Genomic DNA, 22,153 nt, shown 5'->3' on the forward strand with positions numbered 1-22,153 from the left:
AAGTATCATCTGTTTGAGTGTGAAATGACACCATGTTGCTCAACACACGTCACCAACACAGAAAGAGATTTAACAAAGTAAAACTCTGCAGTTATGTGAGAGGGCAGTCTGACAGTACTTGAGTAAATATAAAGACAAAGGAAAGCAGAAACATTTAGAGTCCAGCCTAATAAACAAGCAGCAGCAGCTCAGCTCAGAGACACGTCTGCACTGAAAAGAGATTTCATGCTGCTGGAAGTTCTCTGGATTGTTACTCTTCACTGAGTGTGACCATTTAAATGTCTTCTAACTGCTGAATTCTTCTGTTCTTTGAAAACAAATCATTTGTTGTGTCAGCGTGGGGAGATTTGTATTATATTATATTATATATCATATTGAGATATTTAGAATAATTCTAGTATTTTCTATTCTGAACAAATGGGAAGTAAAATGTTATTGCAAATGACTGTGTTTTAGTTGGCATGTCAGACAGGAAGGGTGTTTTTTTGGGTTATTTGTTTTTTTGCTGTGACAGCTTAAACTTCTCTTGCAACCTCACTGACAGTTAGTCAAAACGGTAAAATGGCTGAAGCTGATGCGGTGTACGTTAATGCTAGGTTCATGAAATCAAATGGAAATGCCAAAGGTGAGTCTATCTATCTATCTATCTATCTATCTATCTATCTATCTATGTTTTTGCTATTACAATCAGAGCTTTCCAGGAAAGTTCTTTGTCAGAGTTTGAGTGAATCATGAAAGTTTATTTTATACTTTATCATTGACTTCCTCAGTGATTGAAACCACGAACTCTGAAGTCGATACATTGAACAGCGAGCCATCAGCAGAGCTGCCTGGTAAGTAAAAACTATAATTAAATAAACTGGAACATGAACTCTGACCTCCATTGAGCCACAATGTTCACAATTTTTCTGATTTTCTTGAGAATAAAAACATGTATTAATCAATTTTCAATAGATACATATTACCAGCAGAATGTGAAAAACAGTTATGACAAAATGATGTGTATGTATTGCGTTGCTAAGATATATACTGAAGTTAGCATGTTAACCAACACCAACACTCCCATGACTCCCAGGTTGGACTGCTAGCTGCACGGCTAACCGAACTAACGGCAGATTCGGTTAGATACATATTACCAGCTAGGGCTGGGCGATTATGCTAAAAATAATAATCACGATTATTTTGATTGATATTGAAATCACGATTAATAAACACGATTATTCACTGATTTAAAAAAAAAAGGATTTATTGAGCTACCAAAACTCAACTTTTAATATAACTTTTAGAAAAACAGCCAGATAGATTAGTAACAAGTAAAAAGGTAAATGATAATAATATTTGTATGTTTGCATGATGGCAACACGTACTGCTTGTCCAAAGTGTTGACCAGTATCTTGAAGCCTGGGTTGCTAACTGTACTGATAGGGCACATGTCCTTAGCTAGCATTAATGTCACAGCCTCCGTTATCTCTCGCTGTTGCCGGGAGCCGTTGGGATATGGAGCGGCATTGTAAAGAGTGTCCTCAATGAAGGACTGTGTTGCACTTTTTTTGTGTCTTTTGCTCCTTCAATACTTTGTCATAGACCACTTTATGGTTAAATACATTTGTCGTGTTGCCCTGGGGTGCAGACACGACGGTGTGACAGACTTTGCAAACAATCTCCTTCTGCTCCACGTCCGACGATTTGAAGCCAAAATGTCTCCAAATTACCGAAGTTGTCCTACCTTTCTTTTCAACTAAAGGCTCAGGCTGCTTTTCTGCCATGTTCTCAATCTCTCGTTCCACAATTGATCCACACACTCACTGCTGCAGCTGCAGGCGACACAGGTGCGTTCACTTTACATTTACAGCGCAGTAATTTGCATACACGACACGCGGCGGCACATTAATCGTTTTTTCTTCAATTACAGTGTTTTCATGATCGTGAGGAGCCAAAATCGAAATCGCGATCAAAATTCGATTAATCGCCCAGCCCTATTACCAGCAGTTAGCAGTTAGCTGTTAATCTGTTTTGAGCATGAATACACCGATACACTTCTTTGAAATATTGTAACTTTAACCACTCCCTGTATATAAACAATATATATATACAGGTTAAAGCTAGGGTCTACAATCCTGGAGAGCTAGCAAGAGAGCTAGCAAGATTTGAAAGTGGCATCTCCTCTAAGTTCCACCCCCCCTCCCCATCCCGTCAGAGTGTTTTTTTATACATGGACAGTATACATACTACCCTTGTGTTGTGTTCTGATCAGATTTGACCGATTTAAAAGTTTTATCTCTAAAAAATGTAGTTAATTTGATCAGACTGACCTAAAATTCCACAACTTTGTCCACAAAGAGGATATCAACAGACAATTCAGTTCTAAGAAAGGTGAACATTTTCCTGAATGTGGATGTGTGGATGTAAGTGGGGGTATGCATGTTTTCCTTTTAGTATGATAATTAGAGGGCATTACAAGCAGTATTGTCATGTCAAGGCAGTATTGTGTGACTTAATGGCTGGTGATTGGGATGCACATTTCTTTTAGCATGATAAGTAGAGAGCATAGGCTAAGCCATTTACATTTACATTTAGGGCATTTAGCAGATGCTTTTGTCCAAAGTGACTTACAATAAGCAGACAGTATTGTCTGCCTGGAAAACATTGGGGAATTCACTATGTGGGAACAGCCAGGCAGGTGCGCCTGCCCAACTGTGACCTTGAAGACGAGAAGAGCTTGAAGAAAAAGGGGAGAGGAAGCGATGATGTCAGAGTGGAGGGGAATCACAACATCTGTGCTGTCAAATGGTCTGACAACAGGGCCATCACACTTGTGTTGTCCTTTGCTGGACCTGAACATGTGCAGAAGATTCAACGCTGGGACAAAGCCAACAGAAGCTACACTGAACTTGAGAGGCCTTACATTGTTGGTTTCAACAACAAGTACAAGGGAGTTGTGGATTTGTTGGACTCATTTACAGCCAAATAGAGGTCCCCCATCAAATCCCGTCGCTGGTACATGTACATCTTCTGGCACACCATCATCCTCTCTCAAGATGTCTAGCAAAGAGACAATGAACAGGAGACAGTTTCAGGCACAGCCAGCATCCTCTCTCATCCTGGTGAACATGGTGCTCCAAACTCCAAAGAGAGGATGACCATCTTCAGGCCAAGGAAGCCCAGCAACAGTGACATCAGGAAGCTCTCTGACTCCTCAGAAGAGACCATCCAAGAGAAGTGCTCCGTCCAAAGCCACTCCCCCACAAACTTGAACGCGCATCTGTTAGTGGGACTCAGCAGGGAGAAGGAGATGCCTTAGCAAGACGCAGGAATTCAGCTGAATTTAGCAGGGAGCAGACAGGAAGTCAAGTGCCCAAATAAAAAACTACATCCTGTTACTTTTCCAAAATAAAACACTCCGTGTTGACACCAGCACACATCGTGAGGCCAGCTGTCTACCATACTGCGCCATGGTGGACAAACCGCAACCAGTGGGGATTGCCAGACGGCGGAGCAAAACCGGATCGGAGCCGCAACGCAGCGGACCCCTATCCAGTGGAAATTGGGCCGACTGATTAGCCATCCTCATGGCTAAAAACAACACACAAAGAAGCTAACGTTAGCATTGGGCTAATATGAGCTACAAACGTAGCCAAGTTGGCAAACCTCACATATTTCATGAAAATAACAAATCCCCCTGAAACAAAACAAATAATTACCTGTCCAACAGAAAGAGAGCAACCTCTGCATCACTTTTCAAGCCCTTCACATGCCCCAGTTGTCTCCTCCACTCAAACGCAGCACCGATGTTGACCCTGTCCGACTTCTTTCTTCATCCAGAGCCTTTTTCGTTGCAGCCTTTTCTGCCTGAGGCTTTCTTTTCCTTGCCTTTCCTTGCCCTTGTGAGCTGTTACAAGTTACGCTGGCTGCACTTTCTCTGCCATTGTAACCAAATGAACGTCTTCTCCTGCAACTCCGTATTTCTGCAGAGAAGTGTCTGAATATTTCCGGCAACAGTGAAACCTAATGCGTGCACGCGCGGAGCAGGGAGGGACAGAACCTGACATGAAGGCATCTAACCAATCCTGCATCTGACCAATCCGTGCTCTCCGGGCCGGACGGCACGGATTGGTCAGCTTTTTCTCAGTCCTACAGCTGCCACCGAGGTCTGATTATTTTAGTTCCTTTTTCTGAATACATATGTATTGACTACTCTCAGGATAGCAGGATAATTTCACCCAGTATAACAAAATGTGTGTCTGAACAACATTACAGACCCTAGCTTTAAAGACAGTAAGATTTCAAATGTCATTTAAACAAAAAAACGGTGATTTTTTAAAATCCTCACACTGCAGGCTTCAGGGTATATTCACTGATATAGATATTGAAATGCAATGACGTGAAAACTGGCATTTTGCGTGTTTTTCAACTTATTAAATTTCATATTTACAAGCCTAATACAAACATTAGGGGTGTTAACAAATTGACAGATGCTGTTTGAACCGAGGTTAACTGATTCAAAACAGACAGCGTGGCCACACCTTTACAGCAATTATATTGTAGCTCTAAAATCAGGCTTTTTAAAATATCGTCGCCTGTGCTGTTGATATATCTTGTGCTTTTTGCAGCTGCAAATAAAGAATAAAGGAACTCCATTACAACACCTTGTGAAGTTAAGAGGAAGTTTACTATAAGTATAAGTTTATTTGAAAACAGGGACAGTGCACATTAATAACATTGCTGTAAATGCGCCAGATTAGCCAAGAGGCTATTTTTCATCTGTAGTCCCTAGTCAGATGTTAAAGTCACCCTAAAAACAGAACAGAAAATAAAAAATAAGATTAAAATTACAAAATTACTGGCCAAGGCAATCTGCAAAACATGCACAGCAGTTAACAACATGACAAAATAGCATATATAACATTAATCAGTCAGAAAACATCATTCAAGACATCCCCAAAAAACATGCAGCACAAAAACCCATGACTCAAGACACATCACGCCACAGCATGCAAAGCAGAAGCACAGATACAGAATAAGCATGCATACACCATAAAAGCAAGACCACAATAAGACATGCATGCTGACACATGAAGGTAGACAGACAACAGCAAGATGGCTTCAGGTTCAGCACAGACGGACCGAGGACAGGAAGGTGTAATAAAGTGCTAGTGCTGACAGAGCTGAGCACCAATTAACCATCTCTAGGTATTCAGGTCTCTAATAGACATAGATACAATACTGTAAAATAAGCTGAGGACAGGACGTTTACATTACAAAAAAAGAGGAACTAAACATAAAATACGGCCAGAATAGTCTGTAGTGTTATGATGCAAGTAAAAGCATCAAGCATCATGTTTCCATCTTTTCATCTGCATTCTAATCCAAATGTAACCATGCTACAAGGTACAATTAACTGGCTGTGTTAAAGGTGCATTATGTGAGACATTTGGTTGAAAACATAAAAAAAAAACCTATTAAATCATCCACAGAATGTGAAGAGATGACAATTATGACATTATGGCATTGATATTTTATGTTGAAGAAACATATACTGCAGTTAGCATGCTGGTCCAAAGCACCTGGATGACTAACTGAGCTAACTAGCAAACGGAAGCTACAGTCAGCAGCAATTAGCATTTTATTTTGAGTATCATTTCTTAATTTAATTCTGAAGCCTCTTTACAACGTACATTTGCAGATTCAAACTTGTTTGGGTTGGAAAAGTAAAAAAAATGTGGGTTATTTTCATGGCAGAGTGCTGACGATGAGTCACAGCCTGAGGAATGAGACTGCTCTGTAGTCTGGTAGTACGGAACTAAAACAAACTGTTTCACCATCGTCCAAGTACTTATGTTGCATCTTTTTTTATTCACTTTCAAAGTAAATGCAGTGAGATCAAGATCTTTACCACAGGAAGAGAATAGAATAGAATAGAATAGAATAGAATAGAATAGTCTTTATTGTCATTGTACAGGAGAATACAATGAAATTGAGGGTGCTCCCGCAGCAACAAATAAAAAAGCAACACATAGAACAAATAGTAATATAAATAAATTATATATAGCCCTTTAAGGTGCTAAAGGGAGGTAGGAGGAGGTAGATTGGGTTTGTTCTTGTCGGGCGGGGGGGGGGGCAACAAATCAAACAGGGGGTAGGCAGGGTGTAGAGACCATGCAGGACTCACTTGTTTTCCTCATTCTGAGAGTTGGCAGGCTCAGGGAGGACCAGCTTAAATATGTTGAGACCAGAGAAAATTAATCCCACAAAGCCAGTCGGCAACGTTTAAGAAGAAAAAATAGCATTGTAAACATGTTGCGTCTTTTTTTAAAATTCACTTTTAAAGTAAATGCAGTGAGATCAAGATCTTTACCACAGGAGGAGGTGGTGGTCATACCACCTTTGTCCTGAGGGGGCGCCAGAAACAACACAAAAAGAAAGTTCCTTGTAGCAGCTTTAATTTTTGTTTTGAAAAAGTCCACAGTAAAGGAAGTTCGTATGTTTAGAAGAAACTCGTGCCCCACTTACAAACACTAGGTTTACTGGGGAAAGTAACATCCAAACACACTATCTGCATCTTCTGCTGTTCAACAGGCTCCCAACAACAAGCAGCTGGAGAGTCAAAGGTCACAGCAGAGAGAGTGGCTGTAGTGGTTCTCCTGGCTGCTGCTGTCATCGCTCTCAGCTATACTGGTGAGTTTTACTGTTTAAAAAAAAGGGGGAAAAAAGCATTTTAATCTAGATTGACTTCTACAATCTGATAATTGTTTTGAAGAAAAGAACTGGCTTCACTTGCAGGTGAGATACAGAACTGTCTTAAAAATAAGAGTGCAACATACAATACACTCAAAACATGCTTAAAACAATGATTTCAGTGATTTCATTAAATGTAAATATCCAATCTAATTCTTTGACATAACTTCAATATAAAGGGTCAGGGGTCAGAGTTAACTCAATGTGTACAACTTAAATACCTTAATGTGCAATTTATTACAGGAAACAGAATAACCAGTGTAAATGCTTTAAAAAAGCCAGGGAATAAACACATTATATGTACGTTGAAGTATCTTTAATTGTAAAAAGTAAATGTATGCAAAGATTAAAAAACATATAGGGTTTGTGTTTAAGTCTGCATTCATTGAATTTAATGTAATAGGTTATGTTATTTATTCAAATTGAGTCAAAGAAACACTTTATGTTTACCTCATGTCATTAAACTAGATGAAATTTAGGTCTAATTAACATACTTGCTGTCAATGTTTTGGGTACAATTACTTTAGTATTTTAATCATTTGAGTGAGCATTAACAATGTTCACCATCAAGTTCTGAGTAATTACCAAATGTGAGTTTCACACACTGACTTGAATTTCATTTTTAAAACAAGGTTATAAATACCATCAAACCACGAAACATCTCCAGAAACTGACTGATGAGAATGCAGCCATGAGAAAGAATATCACAGGTAAGTCACATTTTGGGTTAAACTTCAAATTATCTCTGCCAAGAGTTTAGTTCTCTGTTTAGCTTCTCAAATAAAAGACGATCCTGGTGGAAGTGCCATTGTTTTATCCTCTTTCATAACAGAGACACGCTGTGAAGTGATGACGGTGCAGAAACCCTGTCCACAACCTCCTGGTCAGTGACTGACAGTGAACAGTGTTTTGTTGCACTTGACTCAAGTCTTTGCCGTAATCTCTTCCAAGCAGATACATGTCACAAATGTCAAGAAGGCTGGGAGCAGAATGGACCACAGTGCTACTATTTCTCCACTGATGAATTAACCTGGGAACAGGCCAGAGAGAGATGCAGACGAGATGGAGCAGATCTGGTTAAGATAGAGAGCGAGGACGAGCAGGTAGAACACACTGCTGCAGCTTCATTCAGCTCTCTGGCTTTTGTTCTATCATGTCGTGTTTTTGCATTAGTTAACATGATGAAAGTGATGTTACACAGATATATTGTATTTTTCATCAACTTTCCCTGTCCAGTCATTCCTGATACAGAAAGTGAAAGACAAGATGGTAGAAGATGAGGACAAGTTCTGGATCGGACTGACAGACTCAGTGACAGAGGGCACATGGTTGTGGACAGACGGGTCACCACTGAACAAGAGGTTTGACCTGTAAACAGGTTTTAGATGTTTGCAAAATCAAGTCACATGTGTCATTGAACCAGTTCTTTCTGTTCTCTGTCTTGCAGTTTGACTTTTTGGGCCAGGGGACAGCCAGACAACTGGAAAGGGGAGAATGCAGATGGAGAGGACTGTGTGAGGATGGCCGAAATTTCTAGATTAGGCCTGAAAGGGTGGTTTGACAAATCCTGCACAGCACCTCAGAAACGTATTTGTGAGAAATCTGCAGAAACTGGACGTTAAAACCGAAGTTGGCATCGCACTGGTGCCCTCGGCAGAAAGTCTTTGGGATTTATGATACTTACATGTACATTCAAAAATCATTCAAGTTGTCACAGCAGCTGGTGTCACCTTGAAACTGCTGAGCAAGGAAGAAAAGTAGTCGACTTTATTTTTTAAACTGCCACTGTACGACCTTTTTCTACTTTTACTTACTTCTTTAAAGGAGTCATCACCCGGAAATCGCAATTTCTCTCGTTAAATCATGCATATTGGTGTTGGACCTCTGTTGAAACTTGCCTGAAAAGCTGGAGTTTGAAAGTGGCTTATTTTTTTCGCTTTGGCTCTTTTTCCGAACAGGAATAGCGCACAATAGTGCGCGTTCCTAAAGCGCGAGATTTTGACTCTGCTCCTGTGGTGACGTTACCACAGGAGGCTACTTGCATAAGCATCAGCTCACAGCCGTCCTCAGCCAGAGTGAGCACGCCGAATCTGCTTATTTCTCTGTCATTTTCACACCATACATCGTGACCGCCAGCATTAAAACTCAGGTCTGACATGTAAAACACGAGTGTGAAAAGTAAGACGGAAAAAAAATAATTTACCATTCAGAGACGTCCTGCTGTAAACGTGTCTCTTCCACCGTCTCTGCCTCTTCACTCTCCCGTTCGGTTTCCGACTCCGGCTCGTACATAAATGCCTGAATTCCGTAAGGTTCGTCATTTAGTGTGTGCGCCATGACAGGGGGCTGTTTATGTTTTGGAGTCTGTGTGTGCATGCAGGCTCGCCCCCCATTCCGGCTCTGTCCTTCCTGCGGCCAATCAACGCGCGCCTCATTACATATTAATACAATGCACATCCGGACCGGTCAAAACCTCGCGCATAATCTCGCGTGAGAAAGTCGCGGTATGAAAAAGTGTCAGAACAAGCTCTATGTTTGATTTTTTTTTTTTTTTTTTTCTAATAAGTTTTAAGAATTGATCCAAAGCGATCCAAAAGGGAGTGGATATGTAAAAAACCAGGTGATGACTCCTTTAAAACCATGTTTTACAACTCTTATTTTATAAAACTTTGCATGCTGGTGATGGAAAAAGAAATAATCTTTCGCTCCTGTTTGAATTGTGCCATGAAGTAAACATATGATTTTTGGGAAATAAAAAGATTCATGTTGAAGTCGATGAAGTCTGCTGAAAGTTTGTAAAAGGAAGTATCATCTGTATCATCATATCATCATGTTGTTCAACACACGTCACCAACACCAACACAGAAAGAGATTTAACAAAGTGAAACTCTGCAGTTATGTGAGAGGGCAGTCTGACAGTACTTGTGAAAATATAAAGACAAAGGAAAGCAGAAACATTTAGAGTCCATCTTAATAAACAAGCCACAGCAGCTCAGCTCAGCGACACGTCTGCACTGAAAAGAGATTTCATGCGGCTGGAAGTTCTCTGGATTGTTACACTTCACTGAATTTTCCCATTTAACTGACTTCTGACCGCTAAATTCTTCTGTTCTTTAAAAACAAATCATTTGTTGTGTCAGCGTTGGGAGATTTATATTATATTATATTATATTATATTATATTATATTATACTGTATCATACTGACATAATAAGAATGATTTCAGTATTTTCTTATCTGAACAAATGGGAAGTAAAAGACAGGAAGGAATTTTTTTTTCTTTGCTGTGACCACTTAAACTTCTCTTGCAACCTCACTGACGGTTAGTCAAAACGGTAGAATGGCTGAAGACGATGCGGAGTACGTCAATGCAGGTAGGTCTATCTATCTATCTATCTATCTATCTATCTATCTATCTATCTATCTATCTATCTTGCCATTTACAATCAGACCTTTCTAACAACTGTTCAGTGTCAGAGTTTGAGTGAATCATGAAAGTTTATTTTACACTTTATCATTGACTTCCTCACCGACTGAAACCACGTACTCTGAAGTCGAGATGTTGAACAGCGAGCCATCAGCAGAGCTGCCTGGTAAGTAAGAATATCATTAAATAACCTGGAGCATGAACTCTGGCCTCCAGTGAGCCACAATGTTCACAAATTCTGACTATTTCCAGAATAAAATCGTGTGTTAATCAATATTCAACAGATATATATTACCAGCAGAATGGGAATAACAGTCCTGACATTATGATGTGTATGTATTGTGTTGATAAGGTATATACTAACGTTAGCATGCTAACCAACACCAACGCTCCCAGGACTCCCAGTTTGGACTGCCAGCTGCACGGCTAACTGCTAACCCGACTGTCAGAACAGACAGTGTGGCCACATCTTTACAGAAATTATGTTGTAGCTCTAAAATCAGGCTTTTTAAAATGTCGCCGCCTGTGCTGTTGATATATCTTCTGCTTTTTACGTCTGCAAAAATAGAATAAAGGAACGCCACTCCAACATGTTGTGATGTTGAGAGGAAGTTTTTGTAAAATGAGTTGAAGGCAGGAAGTTTGTGTAAAGAGAAAAGAGGAACTTAACATGAAAAAGGGCCAGAATAAACTGTATTATCATGTTGCAAGTGAAAGCATCAAGCATCATGTTTACATCTTTTCATCTGCATTCTAATCCAAATGTAACCATGCAACAAGGAACGATTAACTGGCTGTGTTAAAGTTGCACTATGTAAAACATTTGGTTAAAACAAAAAAGAAAATTCTTGTATGATCTTAAGAATGTGAAGAGATGACAATTTGGACATTATGGCGTCTATGTATTATGATAAAGAAACATATACTGAAGTTAGCATGCTTGTCCAAAGCACCTGCATGGCTAACTGAGCTAACTAGCAAACTGCAGCTACAGTCAGCAGCGCTTGCTTTGGTTATTTGTCCATTTCTTTTGTGAATAATTTCACAATAATTCTTACACACTGCACATTTAAGAAACAGTCTTAATTTAATTCTGAAGCCTCTTTATGACCTAAAGGAGCAGATTCTAACTTTTGTTGGGTTGGAAAATTAAAAAAAATGTGGGTTATTTTCATGGCAGAGTGCTGACGATGAGTCACAGCCTGAGAGACTGCTCTGTAGCCTGGTGGTATGGAACTAATACAAACTGTTTCACCATCGTCCACATTCTTAATGAATCACACAAAGTCAACCAGAAGTGTTTAAAAAGAAAAAATAGCATAAAAAATATGTTGCCTCTTCCTTTTATACACTATCAAAGTAAATGCAGTGAGATCGAGATCTTTACCACAGGAGGAGGTGGTGGTCATACCGCTTTTGTCCTGAGGGGGCGCCAGAAACAACACAAAAAGAAAGTTCCTTGTAGCAGCTTTAATTTTTGTTTGGAAAAAGTCCACAGTAAAGGAAGTTCGTATGTTTAGTAGAAACTCCTGCCCCACTTACAAACACTAGGTTTACTGGGTAAAGTAACATCCAAACACACTATCTGCATCTTCTGCTGTTCAACAGGCTCCCAACAACAAGCAGCTGGAGGGTCAAAGGTCACAGCAGAGAGAGTGGCTGTAGTGGTTCTCCTGGCTGCTGCTGTCATCGCTTTTGGCTATACCCGTGAGTTTTACTGTTTCTTTTCATTTTTATTTGTTTATTCATTTATATTCAAACAAATGAATCTAGACAGGCTTCTATAATCTGATAGAACAAAACCAGTAACAAATAACCATCTTAAATTGTTTTAAGTAAGCCCATGAATAAACACATTATATGCATGTTGAAGTATCTTTAACTGTAAATGTATGCACAGATTGAAAAACATATAAGGTTTGTGTTTGAGTCTGCATTCATTGAATTTAATTCAATAAATTATGTTATTAATTCACATTGCATCATAGAAACACTTTTACAATTAAAAACCTTGCTGTCAATGTTTTGGATATAATTACTTTAGTAATTTAGTAATTTGAGTGAACATCGCTCTGATAATGTTCATCATCAAGTTCTGAATAAAACCAAATGTGAGTTTCACACACTGACTTGACTTTCTTTTTTAAAATGAGGTTATGAATACCATCAAACCACATAACATCTTCAAAAGCTGATTGATGAGAATGCAGCCATGAGAAAGAATATCACAGGTAAGTCACATTTTGGGTTAAACTCCAATTATCTCTGCCAAGAGTTTTGTTCTCTGTTCAGGTTCTCGAATAAAAGACGATCCTGGTGGAAGTGACATCGTTTTATCCTCTTTCATAACAGAGACACGCTGTGAAGTGATAACGGTGCAGAAACACTGTCCACAACCTCCTGGTCAGTGACTGATGTTGCTTTTCTTACATGTTTGCATCCTCTGATGTTGATTAAAGAAACAGTGACAGATTAAACCTGTGAGCTATCGTCTCAGCTGCTCTCAGATTCAAACTCTTTCAGTTCTTCCTGACTGTAAATATGAACAGTGTTTTGTTGCACTTGACTCAAGTCTTTGCTGTAATCTCTTCAAAGCGGATACATGTCACAAATGTCAAGAAGGCTGGGAGCAGAATGGACCACAGTGCTACTATTACTCCACTGATAAATTAATCTGGGAACAGGCCAGAGAGAAATGCCGACGAGATGGAGCAGATCTGGTTAAGATAGAGAGCGAGGACGAGCAGGTAGAACACACTGCTGCAGCTTCATTCAGCTCTCTGGCTTTTGTTCTATCATGTTGTGTTTTTGCATTAGTTAACATGATGAAAGTGATGTTACACAGATATATTGTATTTTTCATCAATTTTCCCCTGTCCAGTCATTCCTGATGCAGAGACTGAGAGAAGAAGAAGTTGTTGTGAAGATGTTAGAGGATGAGGACAAGTTCTGGATAGGACTGACAGACTCAGTGACAGAGGGCACATGGTTGTGGACAGACGGGACACCACTGAACAAGAGGTTTGACCTGTAAACAGGTTTTATGTATTAACAAAATCAAAGTCACAAGTTTAATTGAACCAGTTCTTTCTGTTCTCTGTCTCGCAGTTTGACTTTTTGGGGCAAGGGACAGCCAGACAACTTGAAAGAGGGGAATGCAAATGGACAGGACTGTGTGAGGATGGGCGAAATATCTAGATCAAGCCTGAAGTGGTGGTTTGATAAATCCTGCACAGCACCTCAGAAACGTATTTGTGAGAAATCTGTAGAAACTGGACGTTAAAACCGAAGTTAGCATCGCACTGGTGCCCTCAGCAGAAAGTCTGTGGGATTTATGATACTTACATGTACATTCAAAAATCATTCAAGTTGTCGTAGCAGCTGGTGTCACCTTGAAACTGCTCAGCAAGGAAGAAAATGTCCACTTTGTTTCTAACTGTCACTGTACGACCCTTTTCTACTTTTACTTTTACTTTTACAGCTCTTCTTCTGTGCCATCTTGGAAACGTCAACAAGTCAAGAATAATTAAGCTAAACCAGGCTGAATATTGTATTTTAATGCCTGAATGAATGTGTAATCCGTTAAAAAATGTCATATATTTACATATTTATGTTTATAAAACCATACAACGCCTCTCTGTTTTTGCATATTATTATAATATTATTATAGTTTTTCATTTCCAGTTTTGGCCATTTTGCCACATGGGACCTTATTTAATAAAACTTTGCATGCTGGTGATGGAGAAAGAAATAATCTTTCGCTCCCGTTTGAATTGTGCCATGAAGTAAACATATGATGTTTGTGAATTAAAAAGATTCATGTTCAAGTCAGTGAACTGCTGAAAGTTTAAGGAGGTATCATCTGTTTTAGTGTGAAACGATGTCATGATGCTCAACACACGTCACCAACACCAACATGGCCGCCAACTCCACACAGAAAAAGATTTAACAAAGTGAAACTCTGCAGTTATGTGAGAGGGCAGTCTGTCAGTACTTGAGTAAATATAAAGACAAAGGAAAGCAGAAACATTTAGAGTCCAGCTTAATAAACAAGCAGCAGCTCAGCTCAGCGACACGTCTGCACTGAAAAGAGATTTTATGCTGCTGGAAGTTCTCTGGATTGTTACACTTCATTGAATGTGACCATTTAAATGTCTTCTAACCACTGAATTCTTCTTCTGTTCTTTGAAAACAAATCATTTGTTGTGTCAGCGTGGGGAGATTTGTATTATATTATATATCATATTGAGATATTTAGAATGATTCTAGTATTTTCTATTCTGAACAAATGGGAAGTAAAATGTTATTGCAAAAGATTTTGTGTTATCATTGGCATCTCAGACAGGAAGGTTGCTTTTTTCCTTTTTTTGTTTTTTCCTGTGACAACTTAAACTTATCTTGCAACCTCACTGACAGTTAGTCAAAACGGTGGAATGGCTGAAGACGATACGGTGTACGTTAATGCTAGCTTCATAAAATCAAATAGAAATGCCACAGGTGGGTCTGTCTATCTATCTATCTATCTATCTATCTATCTATCTATCTATCTATCTATCTATCTATGTTTTTGCTATTACAATCAGAGCTTTCCAGGGAATGTTCTTTGTCAGAGTTTGAGTGAATCATGAAAGTTTATTTTACTCTTTATCATTGACTTCCTCACCGACTGAAACCACGTACTCTGAAGTCGAGACATTGAACAGCGAGCCATCAGCAGAGCTGCCTGGTAAGTAAGAACTATGATTAAATAAACTGGAGCATGAACTCTGACCTCCAGTGAGCCACAATGTTCACAATTTTTCAGATTTTTTCCAGAATAAAAACATGTATTACTCAATATTCAATAGATATATATTACCAGCAGAATGTGAAAAACAGTTCTGACAAAATGACGTGTATGTATTGCGTTCTCATGACTCCCAGTTTGGACTGCTAGCTGCACGGCTAACCGAGCTAACAGCAGATTCGGTTAGCAGCAGTTAGCTATTAGTCTGTTTTGAGCATGACTACAACAGGTGGTCAATTCTTACATTACAGATAACCTTATTTATGTACCACCTTTCATGCACAAAATGATATGATACACTTGTTTGAAAAACTGTAACTTTAACCACCCTCTGAATATAAACAATGTATGTCATACAGTTTAAAGACAGTTAGATTTCAAATGTCATTTAAATGAAAAACCTGTGATTTTTTAAAATCCTCACACTGCAGGCTTCAGGGTATATTCACTGATATAGATATTGAAATGCAATGACATGAAAACTGGCATTTTGCGTGTTTTTCAACATATTAAATTTCATATTTACAGATCTAATACAAACATTAGGGGTGTGAACAAATTGACAAATGCTGTTTGAACCGAGGTTAACTGATTCAAAACAGACAGCGTGGCCACACCTTTACAGCAATTATATTGTAGCTCTAAAATCAGGCTTTTTAAAATATTGTCGCCGTGCTGTTGATATAGATTGTGCTTTTTGCAGCTGCAAATAAAGAATAAAGGAACCCCACTCCAAAACGCTGGGATGTTGAGAGAAGGTTTGCTGTATAATAAGTTGAAAACAGAAGTTTATGTCAAGGGAAAAGAGGAACTAAACATGAAAAACGGCCAGAATAATCCATAGTGTTATGATGCAAGTGAAAGCATCAAGCATCACGTTTCCATCTTTTCATCTGCATTCTAATCCAAATGTAACCATGTGTTAGATCCCGAGCTTTACCCCTGTCCAGGAGGTACTCGACCAGCTCTCCAATATACAGGGTTAGATCCCTATAACCTATAAAAGGTTGCTAAAAAGTGGGAATTTTAAATAGGGATTTTAAGCTGGTAATGAGGATACTCGCCTAGCTTCTAACTGCCTGAAACTGAACGTCTACCCTGCTTCCTCTGGTCTGGCACCTGACATGAATAGCCCTTGAGTCAGATACAGCCACCAGCCACGCCCGTTAATGACAGCTCTCCTCTAAATGATCTGGGCTCTTAGTATGGTGCTAGGTTTGATTTTAAGGGCTTTTGGTAAACCCTAAGGGCCTGTTTCAATTTGGTAGGCTAGAGTAACCTTTAAGAACCTTCAAGATATTATGCACAATTAACACCTGACTTTTACTTCCAATCAAAGAGACATAAAATCAATGTCCACAACTTTAACTTTAACTATATTATGTAGGTTTTATTGCATAGATTTTAGCATGGGCAAAGCATACAGCGCAATACTTATTTCAATTACTATCACTCATTATCAAAAATACTTCTTGATAAATCACAATACTTTAAATAACAAATTAATCTAAAAGAGCTGAGGCTTGGTTAGAAATACTTAAATTTAGGTGAGATGGAGAGGGTCAGGTCTATCCAGTGGCTTACCTTTCCCTTCCTGCTGAAAGTCCAAGTCCTTGAGGCAAATCACCAACCCGGCCGGAGGTCTCGTAACTTCCTCAAAGTCCAAACTTCACGCCAGCAGCGTGAACAAAAGTACTCCAATATCCAAATTGTAATCCACAGCATGATGGCAAAAATGGTTAATCCTGTTGTGCTCTTAATTCCTTGGTCTGTTTCTGCTGAAGATTTCTTGAAGTCCTTTCTGCGATGTTTAGGCTGCCCACATTCTCCGTCTCAGGTGTTTCTTCAAGGCTTGAGGAAGTGGAAGAACAAACTTTAGCCCGTGCTCCTCAGGTTATATACACTCTTGCTTCGGACACTGGCTTGGTTTTGTGTCCTTATTAGGACATGTTTTCAGCATCTCTCCATTCACTGGTTGATAACCCCTTGATTAAGATTTCATAACGCTTCTCTCTTGCTTTGGACGGTGGCACGGTTTTATGTCCTTATTAGGACATTTTCCCACCATCTCTCCGTTCAATGACTAATAGTCCCTTGATGCCGGCTGACGATTTCATAATGATCCAACATGCCTAGGTCACTGTCTGTGCCCGTGCCCAAATGGTGATCAGATTTCGACACATCCTTTTGGCCTCACATTGACCTGACCAGTTCTTTAACACTTTCTCATGACCTCAGCTCAACACTGTTTCTTTACTGATTTTCATTAGATCTCTAAACTTCAATACATCATGGTTACACCTTACACTTCCTTTAACTTTGCAAAGTTAATACTAAGTCAAAAATGATCATCAGAGACAGAATGACAGACAGAGCCTTGAGTGTAACACTTCCTCTTTTTCACAGACACCCTGTGTTGCCCTTTCCTCTTCACTTCCTATTTCAACACATCTTTAATGTAATGGTTTAACACTTTCCAATGAATTTATGGCAAACACAGTGCAGCAAGTAAAGTTTTGATATATTGCAGAATCATTTCAGGACAAAGTATAATGTCCCTTTCTTGTATTTGTGTCTGACAGGAGTGTATGACTCTCAACTTTCTCCGTGTGTGTGTACATACTGGTATTTATATTAGACAGGAGTAAATGGATCTCAACTATTTTGACACATGCTACAAGGAACGATAAAGTGGCTGTGTTAAAGGTGCATTATGTGAGACATTTGGTTGAAAACATAAAAAAAGGACCCTATTAAATCATCCACAGAATGTGAAGAGATGACATTATGACATCATGGCACTGATGAATTATGTTGAAGAGACATATACTGCAGTTAGCATGCTGGTCCAAAGCACCTGCATGGGCTAACTAGCAAACAGAAGCTACAGTCAGTAGCAATTAGCATTTTATTTTGAGTATCATTTCTTAATTTAATTCATGAAGCCTCTTTACAACGTACATTTGCAGATTCCAACTTATTTGGGTTGGAAAAGTAAAAAAATGTGGGTTATTTTCGTGGCAGAGTGCTGACGATGAGTCTCAAAGCCTGAGGAATGAGACTGCTCTGTAGTCTGGTGGTACAGAACTAAAACAAACTGTTTCACCATCGTCCAAAACGACAATTTTGACATCATGACATCAATATATTACTAGTGCTTTGCCCGTAGGAAGCATGTATTCCTATAGAAAAGTGGGAGGTTAGGTAGCTTTTTCATGGATGGCCAAATGAGGCTGTGTTTGAAGGTGGGACGTCAGGGATATAATTGGCTGTTTTTGACTACTTTTGATTATACCATTATATTTCACCTTAAAAACTATTAACCTTGCCTTACTTGGTGTAATTATTTTTAGCACAACCTCATATGTGTGACTGTAGAGTTATTTTTTCATTTTAAGGTACTATGTTAACACTATGGACCTAAAATCACAAAATAACATAAAACCAGAGTAGAAAAAGTTAGTTTTTTTACTGTGAAAACCACAAAAATGTTTATTGAACCAATTGCATTAGTTATAATGCAAATATAAATTGTTGTTTACTACATTGGTGCATTCATTTTTGAAATTTACAAAGTTATGTGTAACTATTTACATTTAAATGCAGGCAATGCCTCAGGCTCAGGGCTCAGCTCCTTCCTGCCTGTTCCACATTCAGCCGTCTCCTCCTTGGTTAGCCTCACAACACGACTCCACTACTCACTAAACACACCACACCAAACACTACATAACACACTAACTATACACTCCAAACACGCTATATGTCACAAATCTCTCAACTCTCAAAACTCGCTATCTCTGTTGCTGTCTCCAACACATCACTGCTGCTGTCAATCATCCGCCGATGTCCCTCCCACATCTTCCTGTTCCTCAACAACCAAACTTGCTGCTTGGACACTTTCGTGACAAAAGCACATTTTTACTGTTTCTTCCTGCACCAGACATAAAGCAAACGTAATGGCAATGTTCGTGAAAAAGCGTGTTGGACATTATTTACCCTAAATCCGGTTTTGGACGTGCCGGTGCGCCCGCTCCGTCAACTCGGTAGGTAACATTAGGCCGTGTGAGTCGGCTAGCGGCTAGCGGCTAGCAGCTGGCTACACACAAACATCCACAGATTCCGATCCCACTTTGTTGACCGCGCATCTCCGGATCTCCTCAGACCCGAACAGACTCGGTCTGGACTTGTTTAATCTCATTATAATCCACAACAGTCAGTTTAGTTGAACAGAACAGAACAGAATGGGACCGAACCGCCGGCAAAATCCCGGTCCAGCTCGCGCCGCTGCAGGTATAAATCCACTTGTGACAAAAGCACATTTTTACTGTTTCTTCCTGCACCAGACACAAAGCAAACGTAACAGCGATGTTCACGAAAAAGTGTGTTGGACATTATTTACCCTAAGTCCAGTTTTGGACGTGCCAGTGCGTCCGCTCCGTCAACTCGGGAGGTGGGCCGTGTAGCTAGCGGCTAGGCGCTAGCTACACACGAAGGTCCACAGATTCCGATCCCACTTTGTTTTCCACGCGTCTCTGGATCTCCTCAGACCCGAATAGACTCGGTCTGGACTTGTTTAATCTCATTAATCCACAACAGTCAGTTTAGATGCACAGAACGGGACCGAACCGCCGGCAAAATCCCGGTCCAGCTCGCGCCGCTGCAGGTATAAATCCGCTTGTTTCTTAAGATATGTCATGGGCTTGACTTCTGCAGTGATTGGCTCTGGTGCGCACGTGACTGTGGTGGCTCCGGTGGACAATACTCGTGGAATTTGTAAAGCATTTATGAAATAATTTATTCATGGTATCATTGCAGTCGAAACAAATGCGAAATAGCACACCCTTGAACCAAGCAGCAGCCATGTTGAAACTCTCAGGTCAGTCTGATCCTGATCTGCAGAGATATTTGAGGAACACACACACACACACACACACACACACACACACACACACACAGACAGACAGAGGTTCCTTGTATTTATAGATAGATGTTGAAGAAACATATACTGCAGTTAGCTTGCTGGTCCAAAGCACCTGCATGGCTAGCTGAGCAAACTAGCAAAAAGCAGCTAGAGTCAGCAGCGGTCACTTTGGTTATTTGTCTTTTTTTTGCTGTATAAATAATTTCATAATAATTCTTACACACTGCACATTTAAGAAACAGTCTTTGTTTAATTCTGAAGCCTTTTTATGACCTAAGGGAGCAGATTCTAACTTTTGTTGAGTTGGAAATGTAAAAAAAATGTGGGTTGTTTTCATGGCAGATTGCTGACGATGAGTCACAGCCTGAGGAATGAGACTGCTCTGTAGTCTGGTGGTATGGAACTAAAACTGTTTCACCATCGTCCAAGTACTGAGTGAATCCCACAAAGCCAGCTGGCAATGTTTTAGAAGAAAAAATAGCATTATAAATATGTTGCATCTTTTTTTTTTATTCACTTTCAAAGTAAATGCAGTGAGATCAAGATGTTTACCACAGGAGGAGGTGGTGGTCATACCACCTTTGTCCTGAGGGGGCGCCAGAAACAACACAAAAGAAAGTTCCTTGTAGCAGCTTTAATTTGTGTTTTCAAAAAGTCTACAGTAAAGGAAGTTCATATGTCTAGAAGAAACTCCTGCCCCACTTACAAACACTAGGTTTACTGGGAAAGTATCATCCAAACACACTATCTGCATCTTCTGCTGTTCAACAGGCCCCCAACAACAAGCAGCTGGAGGGTCAAAGGTCACGGCAGAGAGAGTGGCTGTAGTGGTTCTCCTGGCTGCTGCTGTCATCGCTCTCAGCTATACTGGTGAGTTTTACTGTTTAAAAAAAAGGGGAAAAAAGCATTTTAATCTAGATTGACTTCTACAATCTGATAATTGTTTTGAAGAAAAGAACTTGTGGCTTCACTTGCAGGTGAGATACAGAACTGTCTTAAAAATGAGAGTGCAACATACATTGCACTCAAAACATGCTTAAAACAATGACTTTAAGTGATTTCATTAAATGTAAATATCCAATCTAATTCTTTGACATAACTTCAATATAAAGGGTCAGGGGTCAGAGTTAACTCAATGTGTAAAACTTAAATACCTTAACGTGCAATTTATTACAGGACACAGAATAACCAGTCTAAATGCTTTAAAAAAGCCATGGAATAAACACATTATACATTTAGATATCTTTAATTGTAAATAGTAAATGTATGCAAAGATTAACAAACATATAAGGCTTGTGTTTAAGTCTGCATTCATTGAATTGAATTAATAAATTATCTTATTTAATCACATTGGTCATAGAGACACTTTACACTTAACTCACTTAATGAAAACAGATGAAGATTGAGGTCTAATTAAAATACTAGCTGTCAACCTTTGGGTATAATTGCTTTAGTAATTTGGTAATTTCAGTAAACATCGCTCTGATAATGTTAATCATCAAGTTCTGCAGTGAATACCAAATTTGAGTTTCACACACTGACTTGACTTTCTTTTTAAAAACGAGGTTTATAAATACCATCAAACCACGAAACAACTCCAGAAGCTGACTGATGACAATGCAGCCATGAGAAAGAATATCACAGGTAAGTCACATTTTGGGTAAACTTCAAATTATCTCTGCCAAGAGTTTAGTTCTCTGTTCAGCTTCTCAAATAAAGACGATCCTGAAACAGTGACAGTTTAAACCTGTGGCTATCGTCTCAGCTGCTCTCAGATTCAAACTCTTTCAGTTCTTCCTGACTGTAAATATGAACAGTGTTTTGTTTGCACTTGATTCAAGTCTTTGCCTGTAATCTCTTCAAAGTGGATACATGTCACAAATGTCAAGAAGGCTGGGAGCAGAATGGACCACAGTGCTACTATTTCTCCACTGATGAATGAACCTGGGAACAGGCCAGAGAGAATGCAGACGAGATGGAGCAGATCTGGTTAGATAGAGAGCCGAGACGAGCAGGTAGAACACACTGCTGCAGCTTCATTCAGCTCTCTGGCTTTTGTTCTATCATGTTGTGTTTTTTGCATTAGTTAACATGATAAAAGTGATGTTACATAGATATATTGAATTTTCATCAATTTTCCTTGTCCAGTCGTTCCTGATGCAGAAACTGAGAGACAAGATGACAAAGACAGAGGACAGGTTCTGGATCGGACTGACAGACTCAGTGACAGAGGGCACATGGTTGTGGACAGACGGACACCACTGAACGCGAGTTTGAACTGTAAA

The 22,153-nt window shown here is 39.4% G+C and overlaps 2 protein-coding genes across 3 annotated transcripts; both read left to right on the forward strand.

The window, feature by feature from the left end:
- Nucleotides 1-537: 537 nt before the first annotated feature.
- LOC115577827 (C-type lectin domain family 4 member E-like) lies at nt 538-8,577 on the forward strand. Of its 2 annotated transcripts, XM_030410705.1 has the most exons (8): nt 538-625; nt 771-833; nt 6,577-6,675; nt 7,368-7,445; nt 7,568-7,618; nt 7,687-7,838; nt 7,972-8,096; nt 8,183-8,577. In XM_030410705.1, the coding sequence occupies exons 1-8, from the start codon at nt 562-564 to the stop codon at nt 8,355-8,357; spliced, it is 807 nt and encodes a 268-aa protein (XP_030266565.1). In that variant the 5' UTR covers nt 538-561; the 3' UTR covers nt 8,358-8,577. The 2 variants fall into 2 exon arrangements, with proteins under 2 accessions (XP_030266565.1, XP_030266566.1); XM_030410706.1 differs by lacking the exon at nt 7,568-7,618.
- Nucleotides 8,578-10,060: 1,483 nt separating this feature from the next.
- LOC115577832 (C-type lectin domain family 4 member E-like) lies at nt 10,061-13,452 on the forward strand. Its single transcript, XM_030410713.1, has 8 exons — nt 10,061-10,108; nt 10,289-10,327; nt 11,770-11,868; nt 12,315-12,392; nt 12,514-12,564; nt 12,757-12,908; nt 13,043-13,182; nt 13,270-13,452. The coding sequence occupies exons 4-8, from the start codon at nt 12,374-12,376 to the stop codon at nt 13,442-13,444; spliced, it is 537 nt and encodes a 178-aa protein (XP_030266573.1). The 5' UTR covers nt 10,061-10,108; nt 10,289-10,327; nt 11,770-11,868; nt 12,315-12,373; the 3' UTR covers nt 13,445-13,452.
- The last annotated feature ends 8,701 nt before the right edge of the window (nt 13,453-22,153 follow it).

This window comes from Sparus aurata, unplaced genomic scaffold (assembly GCF_900880675.1).
Source record: "Sparus aurata unplaced genomic scaffold, fSpaAur1.1, whole genome shotgun sequence".
Classification (NCBI taxonomy): Eukaryota; Metazoa; Chordata; class Actinopteri; order Spariformes; family Sparidae; genus Sparus; species Sparus aurata.